Source organism: Rhinopithecus roxellana, chromosome 18 (genome assembly GCF_007565055.1).
Source record: "Rhinopithecus roxellana isolate Shanxi Qingling chromosome 18, ASM756505v1, whole genome shotgun sequence".
In the NCBI taxonomy this organism is placed as follows: Eukaryota; Metazoa; Chordata; class Mammalia; order Primates; family Cercopithecidae; genus Rhinopithecus; species Rhinopithecus roxellana.
Window position 1 is genome coordinate 6347320 of NC_044566.1, and position 19007 is coordinate 6366326.

The 19007-nt window shown below is 52.9% G+C and overlaps 1 protein-coding gene across 3 annotated transcripts in view; it reads left to right on the forward strand.

The window, feature by feature from the left end:
• The window catches only part of LOC115894564 (transcription factor Dp-1-like), a 50382-nt gene extending 31734 nt beyond the window's left edge, over window positions 1-18648 (forward strand). For all 3 annotated transcript variants that reach the window (XM_030922149.1, XM_030922148.1, XM_030922147.1), the window contains exons 4-8: window positions 8619-8725; window positions 15645-15766; window positions 17142-17307; window positions 17777-17920; window positions 18406-18648. In XM_030922149.1, the coding sequence (XP_030778009.1) occupies window positions 8619-8725; window positions 15645-15766; window positions 17142-17307; window positions 17777-17920; window positions 18406-18507 (641 nt within the window). In that variant the 3' untranslated portion in view covers window positions 18508-18648. The remainder of the gene's footprint in view (window positions 1-8618; window positions 8726-15644; window positions 15767-17141; window positions 17308-17776; window positions 17921-18405) is intronic.
• The last annotated feature ends 359 nt before the right edge of the window (window positions 18649-19007 follow it).

Consider the following 19007-nt stretch of genomic DNA (forward strand, 5'->3'; position numbering starts at 1 on the left):
GTCAGGCTGGTCTCGAACTCCTGACCTCATGATCCGCCCGCCTCGGCCTCCCAAAGTGCTAGGATTACAGGCGTGAGCCACTGCACCTGGCCACACGTGGTTATTTTAAATTTGGTTTTGAGTCAGTGACGTGTTCATGTTTTAAAATTTTGAAGTATGAAAAGGTGCGGAGAGGTTTCCTTCTTTCCTCTTCTGCCCAAGCAGGTGAGCACTAGTGTTCTCTTCCGGTGTTCGTTCCAGAGAATTCTGTTTAACAAATAGAACAGTTTGTTGGTGTTTGCATGTGTCTGTGTCAATATGTGTGCATGAGTGTGCGTGAGGAATGTGTGTGTCACTGAGTGTGCATGTGAGGAGTGTGTGCATGAGTGTATGTCAGTGTGTATGCGTGAATGAGTGTGTATGTGAGGAGTGCTTGTTGGTGCATTGTGCATGAGGAGTGACTGCATGTCTGAGTGTGCATGAGTTGAGTATGTGTTGAGTGTGCATGTGTGTTGTGTGCATGAGTTGTGTGAGTACGTGAGTGTACCTGTGAGTTTGTGGGTGCATGCGTGTGAGTTGTGTGCTTGTGTGTGTGCAAGTGAGTTATGTGAATTGTGAAGAGTGTGTGTGTGGAGTGCTTGTGTTGTGTGCATGAGTTCACGTGGGTTGTGTCAGTTGTGTTCGTGCATTTGTGAGTCGAGATGTGTGTTGTGTGTGTGAGTTGCCTGTGAGTTGTGTGCATGTGCACGTGTGAGTTGGGTGTGAGTTGAGTGAGGTGTGTGTGGAGTGTTGTGTGTTGTGTTCTGTGCGTGTGCATGTGTGTATGTGAGTTGTGTGCGTGAGTTGAATGAGTTGTGTGTTTATGTGCGAGTTGAGTATGAGTTGTGTGAGTGTGCGTGTATGTGCATGAGTTGAGTGTGAGTTCTGATTGTGCATGTGTGTGAGTTGTGTGTGTGTGTAAGCGTATAGTCCTTGCCTCCCCAACAGACACCCGTCTTCACTAGTGGGCCCACCTTGCCTCTAGTTTGGGAGGTGGGGCGGTCTAGGCAGGGCCCTCAGCGCCCTTAGATGGAGCCGTTGCGGGTGCTTTTTGAGTTGCCCTTGGTGGTGCAAGTGAGCAAGGCTCCGCCTTCCTCCGTCTGTGCCCTGCGAGCCCAGGGTATGGTCGGTAGCACTTCGAGGGCTGTGGAGGCCTTGCTTGAGTCAGATCTTGAGGCAGGACAGGAGCTGTCCTGGTGAGAGTGGATCAGGGGAAGGTAGAGGGGATGAGCCCAGCCGAGGCTCCTCGTGGGTCCCTGGCCCTAGTCCTCCCAGCTCCTCTCCACTCCACAACTGCTTGGGGCCACTGTGTCTCTTCCTGATGCTGCTGTGGGGGGCCTGTGTCCAGGTCCTCACTGTGATTGTCAGTGTTCTCTAGAGCAACAGCCAGGGGGACGGGGAACCCAGGTGGGGACTCACTACAGGACCCAGCCTAGCCATAGTGGGGCCACCAGGGCGGAACCTGCAGGGCGATTGGTGATGAATTCTTTTTCTGGAAAAATGTAGGTTTTGCTCTAAAAAGCCTTCATTGGGTTAGACAAGGCCCACCTGCATCGAGCACAATCTCCTTTGCTTAATGGCTCCTTTTCAAGGAGTTTAGCGGCAAGTTCTCGGCTGGCCTTTGGCTGAATAACGGGATAGAGCACCGTCAGGCTGACACGTTAAAACACCATCACACCCTTCGAGGCTCAGAAAACTGCTTTTCTGAGAAATGCACCAAACTCGAGACATTTTGTATCCACAGGCTCCCCAAGGATGAGAGTCCCAACGTGGAGGTTTTGACGATACATTTTACGTGGGCCATTTTAGTCGTGGCTGTTTGGTTTGCCTCTGATTGTTTCCTGAGAGCAAAATGCTGGTGTGAACATTTGCACACACACTGTGTGTCTGGCAGTTCCACGTCCTCACCAGCATTTGGTGGTGTGTTTTTAGGCTTTGTGTGTCACAGGTGGGCTCTTCCTCATATCATGCCTGTGGCCCCGCAGTACTGATAGGAGCTTTCCCTCTGGCTTTGCCTGGTCCACCCTGCCCCCGTCCCAGGGTGACCTGGCCCCAGGGCTGCCTGCATCCTCCTCTCCGATGTGTGCAATCCTGTCCGACCTGCACCTCGTCCTCAGGGAGGCCAGCCGGGAGGCCACAGCTGGCCTGGAAGTGTGCTTGTCTGTCTGTACCTCAGGGCTGCCTGTGCACCCCTGTACCGAGGGGTGATCCAGGCTCACCGAGAATCCGCCCACACTGTTCCTGAGAGCGCAGATACGTGTGTAGGCCAGGTGCAGGTGCTCACACCAGAAATCTCAGTGCTGCAGTGAGATATGGGGGAGCTGCAGTGGGAGGATTGCTTGAGGCCAGGAGTTCAAGACCAGCCTGGGCAACAACGTGAGGCCCCATCTCTACAAAAAATAAAAAAAAAAAAAGTAGCCAAGCATGGTGGTGCATGCCTATAGATAGTCGCAGCTACTCGGGAGGCTGAGGCAGGAGGATCGCTTGAGCCTGGGAGGTCGAGGCTGCAGTGAGTTGTGATTGAGCCTCTGCACTCCAGCCTGGGCGACAGAGCCAGACCCCGTATCAAATGAGTAGGCTGGGCACAGTGGCTCACGCCTGTTATCCCAGCACTTTGGGAGACCTAGGCAGGTGGATCACCTGAGGTCAGGAGTTCAAGACCAGTCTAGCCAACATGGTGAAACTGCCTCTCCACTACAAATATAAAAATTACTGGGGCGCTGTGGTTGCGTGCCTGTAATCCCAGCTACTCAGGAGGCTAAGGCAGGAGAATCACTTGAACCCGGAAGGCGGAGGTTGCAGTGAACCGAGATTGCTCCACTGCCCTCTAGCCTGGGTGACAGAGTGAGACTCTGTCTCAAAAAAAAAAAAAAAAAAAAGAGTAAATGTGTAAGTGTAAGTGTACATTTGAGCGTGTACTTTGGCAGCTGGTGCGTGGAGTGTCTGCGTCCTCCCCATGCCTTTTGGTGGCTCCTGTCTTTAGTCACTGGGGCCCTTCTATTCGTGGCTTCGGCGACTGTGATGCGTTTTGCTACCTTTTGTTATTTGCTGCCTTTTTCTCATAGTGTGCTCATGATTTTTAACATAGTGAGTATGTGGAGAGCACTCAGACACAGGTCATGGCTGTGTGCGGTGCAGGCTCACCCTGTCTGCGGCGCCGGGCCTGGGTCCCTCGGTTGCTGCTCATATGGGAATGCCCAGCACATGTGGGCATTTGATTATACATGTGCTCTTAGCCCAGAATGACTGCTTCCGAAAGATCATCTCCCTTTGTTGTGTCTTTACTTTCCTCCTGCTTCAGTCTCATGTCTGTCGGCTTTAGGGTTCTAAGTGGAGGAGGAAATTTAGCAGTGATGTGTGGTCAGAAGCTTAGTGTTGCTTACGTAATTCCTTACTCGTGGTGACTGTCGCTTGTGAACTGTGCCCTCCCCCCGCCCCACCCAACGCACTGCTCTTTGTACAACTGTTAGGGAAGGGGGTTATAGGAAGGGAGGGTATAACTTTTGGTTGGCCTCTTCAAACTGCCAGCCTCCTACAAAACTGTCAGGAGAGGCCATCAGCTTTTTCTCTCTTCGTATTTCTCTGTTTTTACCCCGAAGGATATTAAAAACCCAGCCTCTGTTTTTAGCCCAGTAATGACATTTCTGTGGCTGTAACCCTTGTTCCCAGGTGTGAGATGATGACTGTGGATGCAGGGTAGCCTCCTGGAGCTCTGTGTGTTTGTACAGAGAGGTTTGTGGGAGCGACTTCAGCCATGCTGTGAACTTGGAGTAGTAACCGCGTGTTCTCAGGAGCAGGTCCTGCTGGGGGGCCCAGCCACGTCAGGTGCAGTAGATGTGTGGTTTGTGCAGCTGAGGTCTCTGATAACTGCCAGAGGATAGGTTTTGTGTGGGAGCTGCCTCAACCTGCGTTCTAGGAGCTCAGGTCTCCTGAGTCTGAATGGAGTGTGGGGAGAGCAGTGTCTCCATGGGGCAGGTGCCTGGCTGTGGTCACTTAGGCAGGAGCTTCCTCCTCAGTGCTGACAACAGAGAAGAATGTTCTGTTGTGGCCAATGTGCACAAATGCTGCTTGTGAGCCAGCCACGGAGGCACTCACCTGCAGAGCCGCTCCCCTGCAGAGGGGCTGTGCTTGGCCAGATGAGCAGACAAAACGTCTCCAGCTTGGTGGGCAAAACAATAACTCGCAGACGTCTGGCTCTGACAATGTAAAGATGTTAAAATTGTTTTTCAGAAAATACAAAACTTTATGGTCTCATAATTTATCTGAAGCCCTATAGATATTAATAGAATAGGATAAGTAATGATAAAAATGTGAATACTGTATTTAGACTCCTTTTTCTGTTAATGGATTATAGCAACTCAGACCGTATATATTCTTAACTAATTTTCTTCCCAAGAAAGGAATTCTCCATTTAAAATGCTGTATATAAAATGTTTTTAATTAGTTCATTTGAAAAAGGTTACGTAGTGCCTTTTACAGTTGAAACAATATTATTTCTGTAGAGTCGGCTTGTGGGCCATGTCTTCATGTGACTCAGCTTGTCCCTGAAATGTTAGTGCTCCTCCCTCCCATGCATAGATTGTGTGGGGCAGCCTTACCAAGAAAATGTGTGGAACACTCTACTTATATTGCCAGATTAAAACTAAATGATTGGCTGGGCAGGGTGGCTCACACCTGTAGTCCCAGCACTTTGAGAGGCCAAAGCGGGTGGATGACTTGAACTCAGGAGTTCAAGACCAGTCTGTGTGATGCAGCGAAACCCTGTCTTTACAAAAAAAAACGAAAATTAGCTGGGTGTGGTGGTGCGAGCCTGTAGTACCAGCTACTTGAGAGGTTGAGGTGGGAGGATCCCTTGAACCGAGAGGTGGAGGTTGCAGTGAGCTGAGATTGTACCACTGCACTCCCACCTGGGTGACAGTGTGAGACCCTGTCTCAAAAACAACAACTACTAATTGAAATAACATTCTACCCTGAGGTGGACAAAAAAGTGGCGGGGAGCAACAGCCTGGCTGCCACTGGTGCGTTTGGACTGGAACAACCGGTTGGGGAGCCAGGCGGACTCTGGGATAGCGGCCGCTTGGACCAAGGCTTCGCTGGCGGCAGGTGTGCTGAGAAAAACACACAGCATGCGGTTCAGTAATAACAAACAGCATTTTCATATGACATCTGTGTTCATATGACCACTTTATTGTAATGGAATAGCATAACAGCGTTTGAGGAAATCAGCCTGATCTCTCTATGTATGGGTGTCTGAAACACAATGTTGGCAGAATTGCAGAATGTGAGCCATATAATATTTGTCTGTGTTTCAGAGGCACACAAAAAACAATTATTATAGCTTTAGGTTCAGTTCAGCACATCCTGGGAAAGTATGAAAAATGAAGTGAGTACGTCCCTGCAGGCCCTGGGAGCTGCACACAGGGCAGTCTCGTGGGGAGGCTGAGGATCCTGGGGACTGTCATTTTATTTCTGCTCCTTATGTCTCTACGAAACTTGAAGCAAGTATGATAACAGTGTATTTTAAGTGTACTGGAATAAAATTGTCGTGTTATTGTTTGTATGTGAAAAGTTTCTCAATGAATAGAAACAAGAAGTCCGGCCAGGCACATTGGCGCACACCTGTAATCCCAGCACTTTGGGAGGCCGAGGTGGGTGGATCACCTGAAGTCACGCGTTCAAGACCAGCCTGGCCAACATGGTGAAACCCCGTCTCTACTAAAAATAGAAAAATTAGCCGGACGTGGTGGCGGGTGCCTGTAGCCCCAGCTACTCAGGAGGCTGAGGCAGGAGAATCGCTGGAACCTGGGAGGCATAGGTTGCAGTGAGCCGAGATAATGTCACTGCACTCCAGCCTGGGCAGCAGAGCGAGACTCCATCTCAAAAAAAAAAAAAGGCCACCCACCCAGCTCTGGACCCCAGAAGTCACTGCCCTTTCCAGCCTGTACTTCTGGGTGTGGTCTGAGATGTATTCAGAGAGAGGCCTTGCTGCTCACTGGCTGGGTGGGCGTGCGAACTCAGCCCCTGTCTCAAGGCCCTTCTGAAATGCTGCTCTGGTGTGGGGCAGGGGGTACTCACCCTCAGCCTCAGGATTTCTTTCTTCTCCCTGTTACTGATGCACGTACCCTGCCCTCTGTCCTGTAGAGACTCAGCTGGTGACCCAGGGGTGCTGCTGGTTGACGTGCTGCTCAGAGGTCCTCTGTTGGTTTGTGTCTAGGCTGGGAGGGGCCCTCTGTGCTTGGCAAGCCCTCGGGCTCCGAAACCCTTTTCCTGCAACTGGTGTGGGGCTCAGACTCCAGGTGGACAGCAGGAGTGAGTGGGGAAGCTCGGGGGCCCTGGACGCCTGCCTGCATGCACTCATCCTGCGCTGGGTGCCAGAGGAGGGACCCTCTTCCCTCTGTGTGTTTCTCCCCCTTCCTAGCTGTGAAAACCCTCAGCAACACCCCCCAGCCTCATGGTGCTGGCTTCTGGCCCAGAGGGAGAGACCTGGTTGGAAGGACAGATGGCGTAGGCAGGCCAGCCAGCCGGCCTGTGGGCGGAGCAGATGGAGGGCAGGCCGGATGCCCCGAGGGTCTCAACTGCACTGCTGTCCCACAGCCCCAACACCACCCGAATCCCCGAGTCCTACCCACACTCCCTGCTGGGGCAGGAAAGGGGAGCCCCAGACTGAGATGCCTGAGTGCACAGTACCTGTGGTGCTGGTGGGCGGCGCTGTGGCCGGGCGCTGTGATGCTGTGGCCTGGCCATGCAGGGCGGGAAGAGCCGCCTGGCTGCTGATGGGGAGTGACGGTGCCGCTGGCTTTTGTGAACTCACAGGTCTGTTGCTTTCTCCACATTTTTTGAAATCAGAGACTCGTTTGCAAATTTTAAGAGATGTTATCTTTGTAATGAATCAGCTAAATATTCTGGAAAGCTTACTATTTACTCATCTGTATGTGAATCTGAAAAGTGTTTGTGTATTTTAAATCATTCCCTGCATAGTAGAATATTATGTTTGCTTTTAAAATGCCTTTCTCTGGTAAGTATTACACAGTGTATATGTGCATCAAATTATCACTTGTACATTTTGAATATGTACAATCTTGACTTTTCAATTGAATATTCTAAAATAAAAATACCTTTCACATATATAAAACAGTTAAAAAGTAAATATTTGCTTTTCTTAGGATACGCATCTTTATTTTTGGAAGAAAATTACCCCACAGCAGATCATCTTATTTTAGTTCCAGAAAAGAATTTTAGATATGTGTTGATATTGGGTGGTAAAAATACATTTAACCCAGTTGGATCAAAGGCAGATGTCTTTTTAATCACTTCCTAAGGATCTGTCTCGGCCAACTTAGGTTATTAAGAGAAATTAGTAAGTGTTCTTATGTAGCAGCAAAATTCATTCTTTAGTGTATTTTAAAGAAATGCATAAAAAGCAGTAGATGTTTTTAGAACGCATGTAAAGGGCTTGTAAAGGGTTGTAAAGGGCCCCAAAATGAAACCAATCGCAAAGACAACGTATTCGAAAGTCTCACTCCGATGATTTGTGAGTCATTTGGTGCTGACTGGTGGGAATGAAGGGAGATGCCTGTGGGGAAGTCCAGGGTCCTGCAGCTCCTCGGATGGCCGGCTGTTGGGGGAGGCCCGAGGTCGGACGGGCGGCTGTCTGGGGAGGCCTGAGGTGTGGCGAGATTGCGGAGTTCTCCTTTCCTGATATTGTCATGACCCGAAAGTCTGTCTTGTCTTCACCTGAGGGTATCGTGCGTTTTCAAATGGGGGGCCATCTGCTCAGCTCCCCCAGCCATGGGGCGGGGCACTGCGAGCCCCTTGCTGCCCTCCGTGTGGCCGCCTAACGCCCCTCCTGGGCTGTGCTGGCCATCAGGCCTCCCACCTTGTTTCCCAGGGTGCTCGCTACCACCTAGTTTATGGGTTCCTCTGTTCTTTCTGCCTGCTGATGCCAGTTTTTGAACTTTATCATTACTAGCTTCATTTTACTATTTTTGTGTAAATGTTCCAGGACTTTGTCCACTGCTATGTCCCTAGGACCTTTTGCATTCCGCTGTTAGAGGAGAGAGGCCTCACGTCTCCTGCAGAGGGGTCCCCACTTGCTTCACCAGTGTTCTGAGGGCTCCTGCGTGTTTAGAGGCGCAGCCTCCGCGGAAGGCACGCTCCTTCCTAGGAACAAATGTGGCTCTCCTTCCTAAGGAAAAGTGGATTATCAGATTTCCATGCTAGGTTTGCAGCCTCATAGAGAAATGTTGGGATAAAAATTCTAGTTTTAAAATTCTGTTCCATAATTGTCACAGAATCACAGACTTTTCCCGGCCGTGGTCCCATCAGCACATTCTGCAGACCTCGCCGAGGGGCCAGAGCAGTGGGTGATCAGCCTGGGTCACCTGGGTTGCGTCAGCACGGCCCTGCGGCCCTCCCCTTACGGTTTTACATTGGGAATTAAGCTTCATGGAGGTGTTTGCACTTGAGCCATGGATTTGAGACAGTACAAGTGGGGAAAGCTAAGCATCTCTAATTGGAAGCACCGTCTTGCTGGAACGGTCACTTTTAGCCTTCACTTGGAAAAGGAGTCTCGCCCTTGACCTGGTGTCCTTGTGTTGCAGGCGTGGTGTCCCTCGTGGCCGTTCACCCCTCCGCTGTCAACCCGCTCGGGAAGCAGCTCTTGCCAAAAACCTTTGGACAGTCCAATGTCAACATTGCCCAGCAAGTGGTAAGGCTCCCGCAGGAGTGGACAGTCGGGATCTTGGTGCGGGTCGGGGTTGGGTGAGCCGTGTGGTTGGGGGTGTTCCCAGGCATGCCTGGGTTTGGACTCTGGTTGCAGCATAGGGCCTTCCCCTCGTCAGGGAGCCCACGGCCCTCTGCAGCTGCCTGCGTGTTGTTGTGGGAGACGTGCCCCAGCCCGCGCCATCCTTCCAGTAGCTGGAGGGTGATGGGCGGGGCCGTGGCCCCGGTCAGAGGCACCTTCCTCTTAGTGTCAGAGCTCAAAGCTCTTCATCTAACAAGGGCTTCTTACGTGATGTGGCCGAGTGTTGGCCGTGGCCCTCCTGGCGACACCAGGCTGGGAAGCCAGGTAGGGGCAGGGCCCTGGCCGTGGCCGTGCCTTGGCCTCGGGGCAATGACAGGGCAGATGCTGCTCCCTCGGCTGTGCACAGGAGAGGGCGCATGGGCGTTGGGAAATGGCGCATCCCCCTCCCCAGGCTGCTGCTGGCCAACTGATGCCGCTTCTCACAATGCTGTTTCCTGTCTCTGTCCGCCCTCTGTGTTCTTGCCGGTGGCAGGCTGTTGGAGACGAGGAGCCTGCACAGAATCCTGACCTCACCGAAGTGGGGCCCCAGGCACTGGGTGGGCAGGTTCGGCTGTGACTGGAGCTGGTGGTGAGGGACACAGCCACCCCAAGGCTAGGCCGGGCTTCCAGTCCTTCCTTGGGGACCTGTTTATGGTGTCTGAGGGCTCCTTCCTGGTCCTGAGATGATGCTCTGGCCCCGCCTGGGCAGCTGTCCCAGCCCTGTTCCTGCCAGCCCTGGGCTTTATGATGCAGCACCTCTCGCACCCCAGCCTCCTGGTCCACTCCACCCCCTCACCCCGTGCTGCCTATGCTGTGGCCCTGTCCTCTTACAAGGATCGAACGCCTCTGGGTGGGATGAGAACCTGTCCGTTCACCTGTCCCCAGGTGTCTCTCAGGCATTCCCAGGTGTCCTCCTGTGTCTCTCAGGTGTCCCCAGGTGTCGTCACGTGTCTCAGGCATCCCCAGGTATCCTCACGTGTCTCTCAGGTGTCCCCAGGTGTCGTCACATGTCTCTCAGGTGTCCCCAGGTGTCCTCCCGTGTCTCTCAGGCGTCCCCAGGTATCCTCATGTGTCTCTCAGGTGTCCCCAGGTGTCGTCACGTGTCTCAGGCATCCCCAGGTATCCTCACGTGTCTCTCAGGTGTCCCCAGGTGTCGTCACATGTCTCTCAGGCACATCCCCAGGTATCCTCACGTGTTTCTCAGGCATCCCCAGGTGTCCTCTTGTGTCTCTCAGGTGTCCCCAGATGTCTCTCAGGTGTCCCCAGGTGCCTCTCAGGCGTCCCCAGGTGTCCTCACGTGTCTCTCAGGCATCCCCAAGTGTCCTCACGTGTCTCTCAGTTCTCCCCAGATGTCTCTCAGGTGTCCCCAGATGTCTCTCAGGCGTCCCCAGGTGTCCTCCCGTGTCTCTCAGGTGTCCCTGGCCCTGTAGAGAGCTCTCTGTACTGAGCTGTTTTCTGTTGTCTAGGGCATCTCCCTTTGGTCTAATGATGTTTTCTTCAGAGAACAATGACCACATACCAGGGATATTTTGGTCATTTTTGCACTTTAGTCTTTATTTTATATGCATTCTTGCTATTTCCATTTATTTAAATACCCTTGAAATTCTCTGGACTCTTTAACAGATCTTAGGATATGAGTTGTAAGAGAGAGCAGCTTGTGGGTCACACCCTTGAGGGACGTGAGCGGGATTGCCTTCCCTGCGCCCCCCCGTGCCCCCTGCCCGCGCCCCCTCCCCATGCGTGCTCTCCCCAACCCCGTGCGTGCTCCCACACAGCTGTCCTGAGTGAGTGGTTCCAGGTCCCATGCAGCTTTCATGGCCCCTTTCCTGCCAGTGGGAAGTGACAGAAACCTTGCTCTGCAGAAGTTTTGTGGCCATTGAAAGTAGCGGTTTGGCTGGGCGCGGTGGCTCACGCCTGTAATCCCAGCACTTTGGGAGGCTGAGGCAGGCGGATCACAAGGTCAGGAGATCGAGACCACGGTGAAACCCCATCTCTACTAAAAATATATATATAAAAAAAGCCGGGCGAGGTGGCGGGCGCCTGTAGTCCCAGCTACTCAGGAGGCTGAGGCAGGAGAATGGCGGGAACCCGGGAGGCGGAGCTTGCAGTGAGCCAAGATAGCGCCACTGCACTCCAGCCTGGTGGACAGAGCGAGACTCCGTCTCAAAAAAAAAAAAAAAAGAAAAAAAGTAGCGGTTTGTGGAAGCTCTTCCATGTTATACGGCTGATATAACTGATCACGGCTGATCACGGCTTTTCAGTAAATGCCATTTTGATAAACGCTAAAAATTCAGTTTTTGTTTTGCTTTATAATTAGATTATAGATTTGATTATAAGTTGATTGGGAATTATAAGGTTGATTTTATAGGTGCTGTATATCATAGCAGAGTTTTATCTGGGTGAATAATTGTAGCACCACTTCCGTCTTTACTGCCGGTCTGAATACACTGGAGGAAAATGAATGAGAAGATTATCTTACTGATGTGCTTTAAACTTCGTCACTGAAAGTCTAGTTCCTGATTTAAATTCACCTGTTCGGGTGGAGCTTGTCATTGCTATTTCATGCTTTGCAAAATCCCAGTGATAGGAATTAAAGCTGACAAATGGCAAATGTCTCTTAAACCTTTTTATATACCAGAGGTTGACAAAAAACGGGACTGGCTCATTCTGATGCGAGGGGTGGAGCTCAGTCCGGGCATGTGAGTGAAAGTGGTGGGAGTTTCTTTAGGTCTCTGACCTTCACCAGCCAGCAGGCACAGGGCTTGTCAAGGTAAGGTCTTTTGAGGTGCAAATGCTTGTGAAACCTGCAGTGCTGCAAAGCTTAGCTCACACACAGGAAGGTGTGCAGGATGGATATGCTCAGCCGGCAGGAGCAGCGGCCTGTGTGAGACCCCCGCGAGAAGCAGCCCCCACCCAGGCCTCTGTCCCAGAAGGCGGCATCTGTGGTCACAGTGGCCTTTCCTTTGCAGCTGCACTGCTGGCCATGTCTCTCTGGACACTGCAGTTAACCTTAGTCCATCTCTAGGATTCTGTGTCTGAGTGGGGTCACGCTACACAGAGACGTTGTAATCTCAGTTTTTAGAGTGTGTGAAATTAAGGTGCAAAAAGTGTGCTCTTAGGGCAGAAGGGATTCCTTAAATCAGGAGTCCCCAACCCCTGGGCCTGTTAGGAAGCCGGCTGCACAGCAGGAGGTGATTGCCTGAGCCCTGCCTCCTGTCAGATCAGCGGCGCGCAAACCCCACTGTGAACAGCACGTGCAGGATCCAGGCGGCACTCCTTATGAGAACCGAACGCCTGATGATCTGAGGTGGAGCAGTTTCTTCCCAAAACCACCCCCACCCCGGTCTGTGGAAAAACTGTCTTCCACAAAACTGGTCCCTAGTACTGAAAAGGTAGGGGATCGCTGCTTTAAAACACCAGGGTTCGCTGTGGAGCCAGTGAGGGGGGCTTCTAGGGGAGGAGGACTGGTCTCGGGCAAGGTGGACCTCTGGCAGGTCCTCTACTGTGGGATGCTTACACCGCGTGCTCCGTTTCCTAGCAACTGCTGGCATGGAAGCTGCAAAAGCTTTAGAATCAAACGGCAGTGTTTGAAGCCATGTCATTTACCTTCTCTGAAGCACAGCTTGGATTCCAGCCGTGAGCACAGTAGGAAGAGAAGACCCCTCGTGACCTGTGGGGCCCGGGTCACCTCCTCTGCTCCCCCACGAGAAGCGCGTGGGGGAGTCATGAGGGCAGAGCCCATCCTCCAGAGAAGCCACCGTTAAATCCAAGGAGTGGGTGTCCCTGGCGCCTTGCAGCCCATGCCTGCCTCCTGCTCCCAGAGGGCTCCTGGATCTCCTGGAAAGCCCTGGTTGGAGTCAGACCCACTGTCTCCCAACTTTGGGCAGCACCCCTCATTGTGCTGTGACCACTTCTCCCTTCCAGGGTCTCTGCCCACCACTCCAGCTAGTGTGGCCTCTGCTTCCGAAACCTCTCCTTTCCGAGGGGCCCAACTCTGAACTGTCCTTCTCGGCACTGACCCATCCACCCTCTGGCACCTCCTTGGTTCCTGTTTTCCCTGCACTTTTGCCCACACATGCCCTGCAGGGCTTCAGTGTGTTGCTGTGGCTCCTGTGGCTGTTGAGTGTGGCTCCTGGTGTAGGGAAGTGAGGCTGGGAGCCTGCTCCATGTCTGTTGAATGGGAGGCCGGAAGGCATCCTGTGGCACAGGCGGCCGGCCTGAGTTCACCCGGCTTCCTGTGCACCAGGAAGGAAACGCACCTGTGCCAGGTCCGGGAGTGACGCCTCCGCGTCTCATTCCTGGGAGGGCTGGCTCCAGGCCGCCCCGTGAAGCTGACTCAGCTCACAGGGCTGGTGAGCTGCAGGTGATGGGTGAGGAGCAGGGACAGTGCTGCGAAACGCAGCGAGGGGAGCTGCCATGCAGGGCACGCAGAGGAAGGTGCAGGCACCCTTGCCCAGCACTGCATGGGCCTGATGACATGGGGCCTTCCGCAGGGAGCAGTTAAAGCAGGAGAGTAGGGAGGCTTCCTGTAAGACCTGGCCTCCGTAACAACGCTTTCCCGGTGCACTGGCGGCTTGGTCTCAGGGTGCCCCTGGGTGCTGAGTCCTGTCTTCCAGGAAAGGCTGTTGGTGAGCACCATTGAGCACCTGGTGTGCACCTGCCCTCTGGCTTTCTCTTCTTCCTACTTACAGTGGGTTTGACCTGTGATTTTTTGACTTTAAGATGGTCCGAAAGCAACACGCATTCAGTGGAAACGGCTTCCAGTGCCCACACGACCATCCTGTTTTTCCCTTTGAGTGCAGTATTCAGTGGGTCTCCTGGGATATCCACAGTCATCTAGAGTGTGCTTTATGTGAGATGCTTTGGCCCGACTGGGCTAATGTGCGTGATCTGAGCACATGTAAGGTAGACTGGCTAAGCCGTGATGTGCAGTAGGAGAGGTGGATGACGTGCATTTCGACTTAGGGTGTTTTTAGCCCACGCGGGTTTATCGGGATGTTCCCCATTGTGAGTCAGAGCCACTCTTCGTGAGTCGGTTTGCTCCTGACTGGAGGACAGTGGCACAGTGATGGCATTTGTCTTGGGGCCAAGATCCAGTGCCTTGTGTGGTCCTGGGATTCCCGGGGAAGGGAGTAGACCCATGAGGTGGGTTAGAATCCTGTGTGGGATTCTCCAGCCCCCCGTACCTGTGCGTGTGGTATGCGTAGAGCCAGCCAGCACTGCCTGGCATGGAGCTGGCGGGTTCTCAGTCTCACATCGACTCCCGGAGAACGGCATCCACTGAACTCAACGCAGGAAGCCGTGTGGGGCCAGTGTGCTTGCAGGCAACCGGGTCGCAGGGTCCTTTTGTCAGCTGTTTCGATCTGCCACGTGGCGCAGTGCCCCAGCAGCACACACACACACACACACACACACATATTGAACCAAACAAGCTTCACAGGACATTTATCTATGCCCAGGAGACTTATCTTTTGTATGGTTTCGTTTTGCAGCAAATTCACTAGATTCACTAGTTTGATTTCGTGGCTTGCTAACGGGGTGATCCACGGAAGGCCGCACTCTGATGCATTTCTGATCATCGGAGACATGAGTGTCAATAAAAAGATTGGTCCTGTTGAAATGCTTTTCTTCTCAGAAGCTGACAGGCGATCTGGCCTGGGGATACTTGGAAAGTGTCCCCTCAGCTGCTCCCAGGGCCACCGCAGGTGATGCATTTATCCCTGTAAGAAGGGGAGCCGGGGTGGGGGGCCCAGCTTAGAGCAGCTCAGGGCGTCAGCCGCATGAAGTCCCCCCGCCAGCATGCAGGTGTCCAGCTCCAATCCCTTTAGCGAAAGCCACATGTCCACACAAGCAGTTCAGTCGCTGAGGCACTTGGATTTGTGGTGAATTGAATGACTTAACATTTACTGAGAAATACTGTTTCCAGTTTAGATAGAGTCGTGCCACAAGGTCTTTGAAGTCAGAGTAGTCAGAGTTGTATTTGCCTATACGAGGGTGCCCAGGTATTCGCACTCAAACATTCATTGAGGAACCAAAGTGATAAGAACTTGTCAAAAGTCACACCAGCCAGCATGTCCCTTGAGGAAGAGATAGTTGTGGATACCTCGGGTGTGCTGTGGGGTGGGGTGGGTGGGTCAGCGTCCACACTGGCCTTGCCTCTGGTGGTTCCCCCAGAGAGGCCCAGGTGTGTGAGCCCCGGGGGTGCGTGAAGCCCCCCACCTTCCGCCCCCAGGGCTGGTCGCCCTCCCTCCTTGCCTGACGTCGCTGCGGGTGCAGGGGCCCCCCGGACAGGGCCCCAGGGCACAGGGCTACCAGGTGGTGGCTGTCACCTGCCTGTGCTTTTGTCCTGTGAGAGCTGTTTTTGGTTTGTTTCAGGCCTCTTTTTAGTACCACGGAAGGATACAATGTCATCCTTGTCCATGTTACTAAAAGGAAGTAAAAGGGTGGAGGGAAACCAGAAGCGTGCCGAAGTGCCCTGCGTGGAATTCTGTGCCGCCCCCCTCGTTAAACGACCATTAGCGCCTTGTGTGCGGTTTGAGGGTCACGCTCTGCCCTGTCCTGTTCTTGCTTGTTTGGGTCGGTCAAAGTTTCTTGTTGCTTTTGTCTAATTGGAGAAGATGCCTGTGACTGACAGGAGGAAGATGAGCCACAGTCAGAACAGGTGTAGTGATGCCGTCACCGTGTCAAAAGCGTCCACCGCCGGACGTTTTTCCTGCTCCGTCGTGGCTGCTCACTGTGGTTAACGAAATTCCGCAGTGGCTGCAGATAGCGAACAGTTGGTGGGCGTGGCACCCTCGCCGTGTGGGCGGGGACTGACTGTCTGAATTGTCTTTTTTGACTGTAGGTAATTGGTACGCCTCAGAGACCGGCAGCGTCAAACACCCTGGTGGTAGGAAGCCCACACACCCCCAGCACTCACTTTGCCTCTCAGAACCAGCCTTCCGACTCCTCACCTTGGTCTGCCGGGTGAGCACTTCCCTCTGGACCCTTAGAGTTGTAGGATTGCTTGCGGTTCGCACCTCCACGTTCTCCTGGGCCACGTGCGTGACACAGTTGCGCGGTGGGGCTCCCATGCGCATTGATGTCAGCCTCCAAATCACACTCACCCATCATTGTGCCCTGCACAGGTGTGCAGTCGAGGCGCACTGCCTCGGTCATGGAGAAGTCGGGCTGGGCACTGCCCACCCTGCTTTGTGTCTGGTATAGTGAGTGCTCTTTGAAGGGCTGGTAGCTCTTGGCCAAGATGGGGAGAAGCTGGCCTTGTACTTGCCACAGGACCTTGGAGACTTTTCATCGTCTGTGCTGGGAGCACGTGGGATGGATTTCACCCACTGCCCCTGAATTCAGCCTCTACTGCACCTGGGGTTACGGCCCCCATGAGTGATCCCACCAGAGCGGCTCCTTCCGCTAAAGCAAGATCTGATGAGCTGTGTCTTTCCTTAAAAAAACACACACGCAAAGCTACAAAAACCTGCCTGTGTCGGTGCCCAAAGCTTCACCAGCTGGGAGCCTCAGGTGACCTTTCCCGCCACGTGGGGACTGACCAGAGTGTACAGAGTTGGGCTTTCCCTCTATGTGAAGAACACTTAGCGGTTTGCACCTGTTGTCAAGCGGCTATCACAGCCCAAGCCGTATGAAATTATAGCCTGCTGAAATTTGTCCTAAAAATTCCCAAATTTACACTGAAATGTCCCATAGTTCCTGATTCTGGTTGCCCTGTTTAGAAAAGTGGTGCTTGTGACTCACACCTGTAATCCCAGCCCTGTGGGAGGCCGAAGCCGGCAGATGATGAGGTCAAGAGATCGAGACCATCCTGGCCAACATGCTGAAACCCTGTCTCTACTAAAAATACAAAAAAATTAGCCAGGTGTGGTGGCGGGCGCCTGTAATCCCAGCTACTTGGGAGGCTGAGGCAGGAGAATTGCTTGAACCCAGGAGGTGGAGGTTGCAGTGAGCCAAGATCGCGCCACCGCACTCCAGCCCGCTACAAAGCGGGACTCCGTCTCAAAAAAGTAAAAAAAAAAAAAGAAGTGCTTGGTGTACTGATACGCCTTCCATATGCTGATTCGGGTCCTGGGGATGCCTCCCGCTTTCCCTGACACTTGGAAGGACAGAGGTGCAGCCTGCTAGGGAGACACTCGCTTTCTGACCTGCAGGAGCACTGGGCCTGGGGGCTGGGGCTAGGGGGTCCTGGCCTGCTCACGTGTTGGATCTGCTGCGCCCGTGGGATATGGCCCCTTTTTGTGCAGCTCATCACAGCTCTCAGGTAAAAGCATTCCTCGATTCAGGCTGATGCTCAGGAGGGCTCACAGTCGCTTCTTTTTTCCTTTGTATTTTGAAGGAAGCGCAACAGGAAAGGAGAGAAGAATGGCAAGGGCCTGCGGCATTTCTCCATGAAGGTCTGCGAGAAGGTGCAGAGGAAAGGGACCACTTCCTACAACGAAGTGGCGGACGAGCTGGTCGCGGAGTTCAGTGCTGCCGACAACCACATTTTACCAAACGAGTCAGTAAGTGTGTGCTGGGGGCCGAGAGGCCAGGGTAGCAGAACCAAGTGGTGTGGCACGTTTTACTCTTTTAATATTGGGAACAGTTAAAACCATACAGAAAATTCCAAGTACAGCATGAAAGAATTTTTCCCAGTCCATTTGCTGGCATGATGCTCTGTCAGCGTCAGTGAGCGAGCACGTGGGCTGGCTCTGCACATCCAGCGGCCCAGAAATGCAGACATGCCCTCCTCACCCGCTGGGCTCGACACCCGAGAGCCCCCAGCTCCCCTCCTGGAACACACTCGGGCTTCGCACAGCCCTGTCTTGCCCTGCATCATCTGTAGGGTGGGAGCGCTCCCTGAGTCCATGTTGGGGTGACAGCTCTGTGAACAGGGTGCCCCTTCGAGCCGGTACACGTGGCCTACAGTTTAAGGTGGGATCCACAGGCTTTTTTGGATCATTTGGAAAATCCACTCCCTGTCATCCCCAGGCTTATGACCAGAAGAACATAAGACGGCGCGTCTACGATGCCTTAAACGTGCTGATGGCCATGAACATCATCTCCAAGGAGAAGAAGGAGATCAAGTGGATTGGTCTGCCCACCAACTCTGCTCAGGAGTGTCAGAACTTAGAGGTGGCCCTTCAACCTTGATTTCCCTTCAAGTCTGTGTGGATGTTTTTGCTGTCCGTCACTCAGAAGGCTCTGGGCTCCATGCCCGTATGCTCTCTGTGTCCGCACGGCTGGCAGACGGTCATGCAGACGTCTCCCTGCGTTTCTCAGTCTCGGCTGTCAGGAGAGGGAGCATGGTTGGCCCAGACCCACTAGAGTATGTTAAACTCTAGCATAGGTTAATTCTGAATCCTAGTTTGTGGGATTTTTGTTTTCTTTTTAGATACCATAGTTAAAGCCAAGAAATGAGAGGAGAGGGGAGAAGGTATAGTTTAGAAATGGAAGAAAAACTCACCTGTATCTTGTGGCACCTGCTATGTCTAGATTTGCCCATATCCCTTCGATTACATTCAAGGCAAACATAGGTGACGCTGCGAGGATGCAGGTTGTAAAATGCACTGTATGGAACAATTGTGATGATTCTCCACATGGGGGGTTTGTTTTTGAAGGTGGAAAGACAGAGGAGACTTGAAAGAATAAAACAGAAACAGTCTCAACTTCAAGAACTTATTCTACAGGTAAGAGAATACGTATCTTTGGAGGCAGGGTAATTTTTATTTTACTAATTTCGTTTTATAACAGCAACATACTGCCTTGGGTTACGCTCCTGTGTGGCAAATCAAATGACTGCTTTAAGATTCTGAGTGTGAGTTAATCTCATAGGTGTTGAATGTGGGCCGTGTTCCCAGAGCGAGGTTGTGTACGTGTGCGTATGCATGCATGCGTGTGTGTGCACCTGCGTGCATGTGCCTGTGTGTGTGCGCGCATGTGTGCGCGTGGGTGTGCCTGCGTGGCTGTGTGTGCATGTGTGTGCATGCCTGCGTGTGTGTGCCTGCATGCATGTGCCTGTGTGTGTGCGCGCATGTGTGTGCGTGGGTGTGCCTGCGTGGATGTGTGTGCATGTGTGTGCATGCCTGCGTGTGTGTGCCTGCATGCATGTGCCTGTGTGTGTGCGCGCATGTGTGTGCGTGGGTGTGCCTGCGTGGATGTGTGTGCATGCCTGCGTGTGTGTGCCTGCATGCATGTGCCTGTGTGCGTGCATGTGTATGTG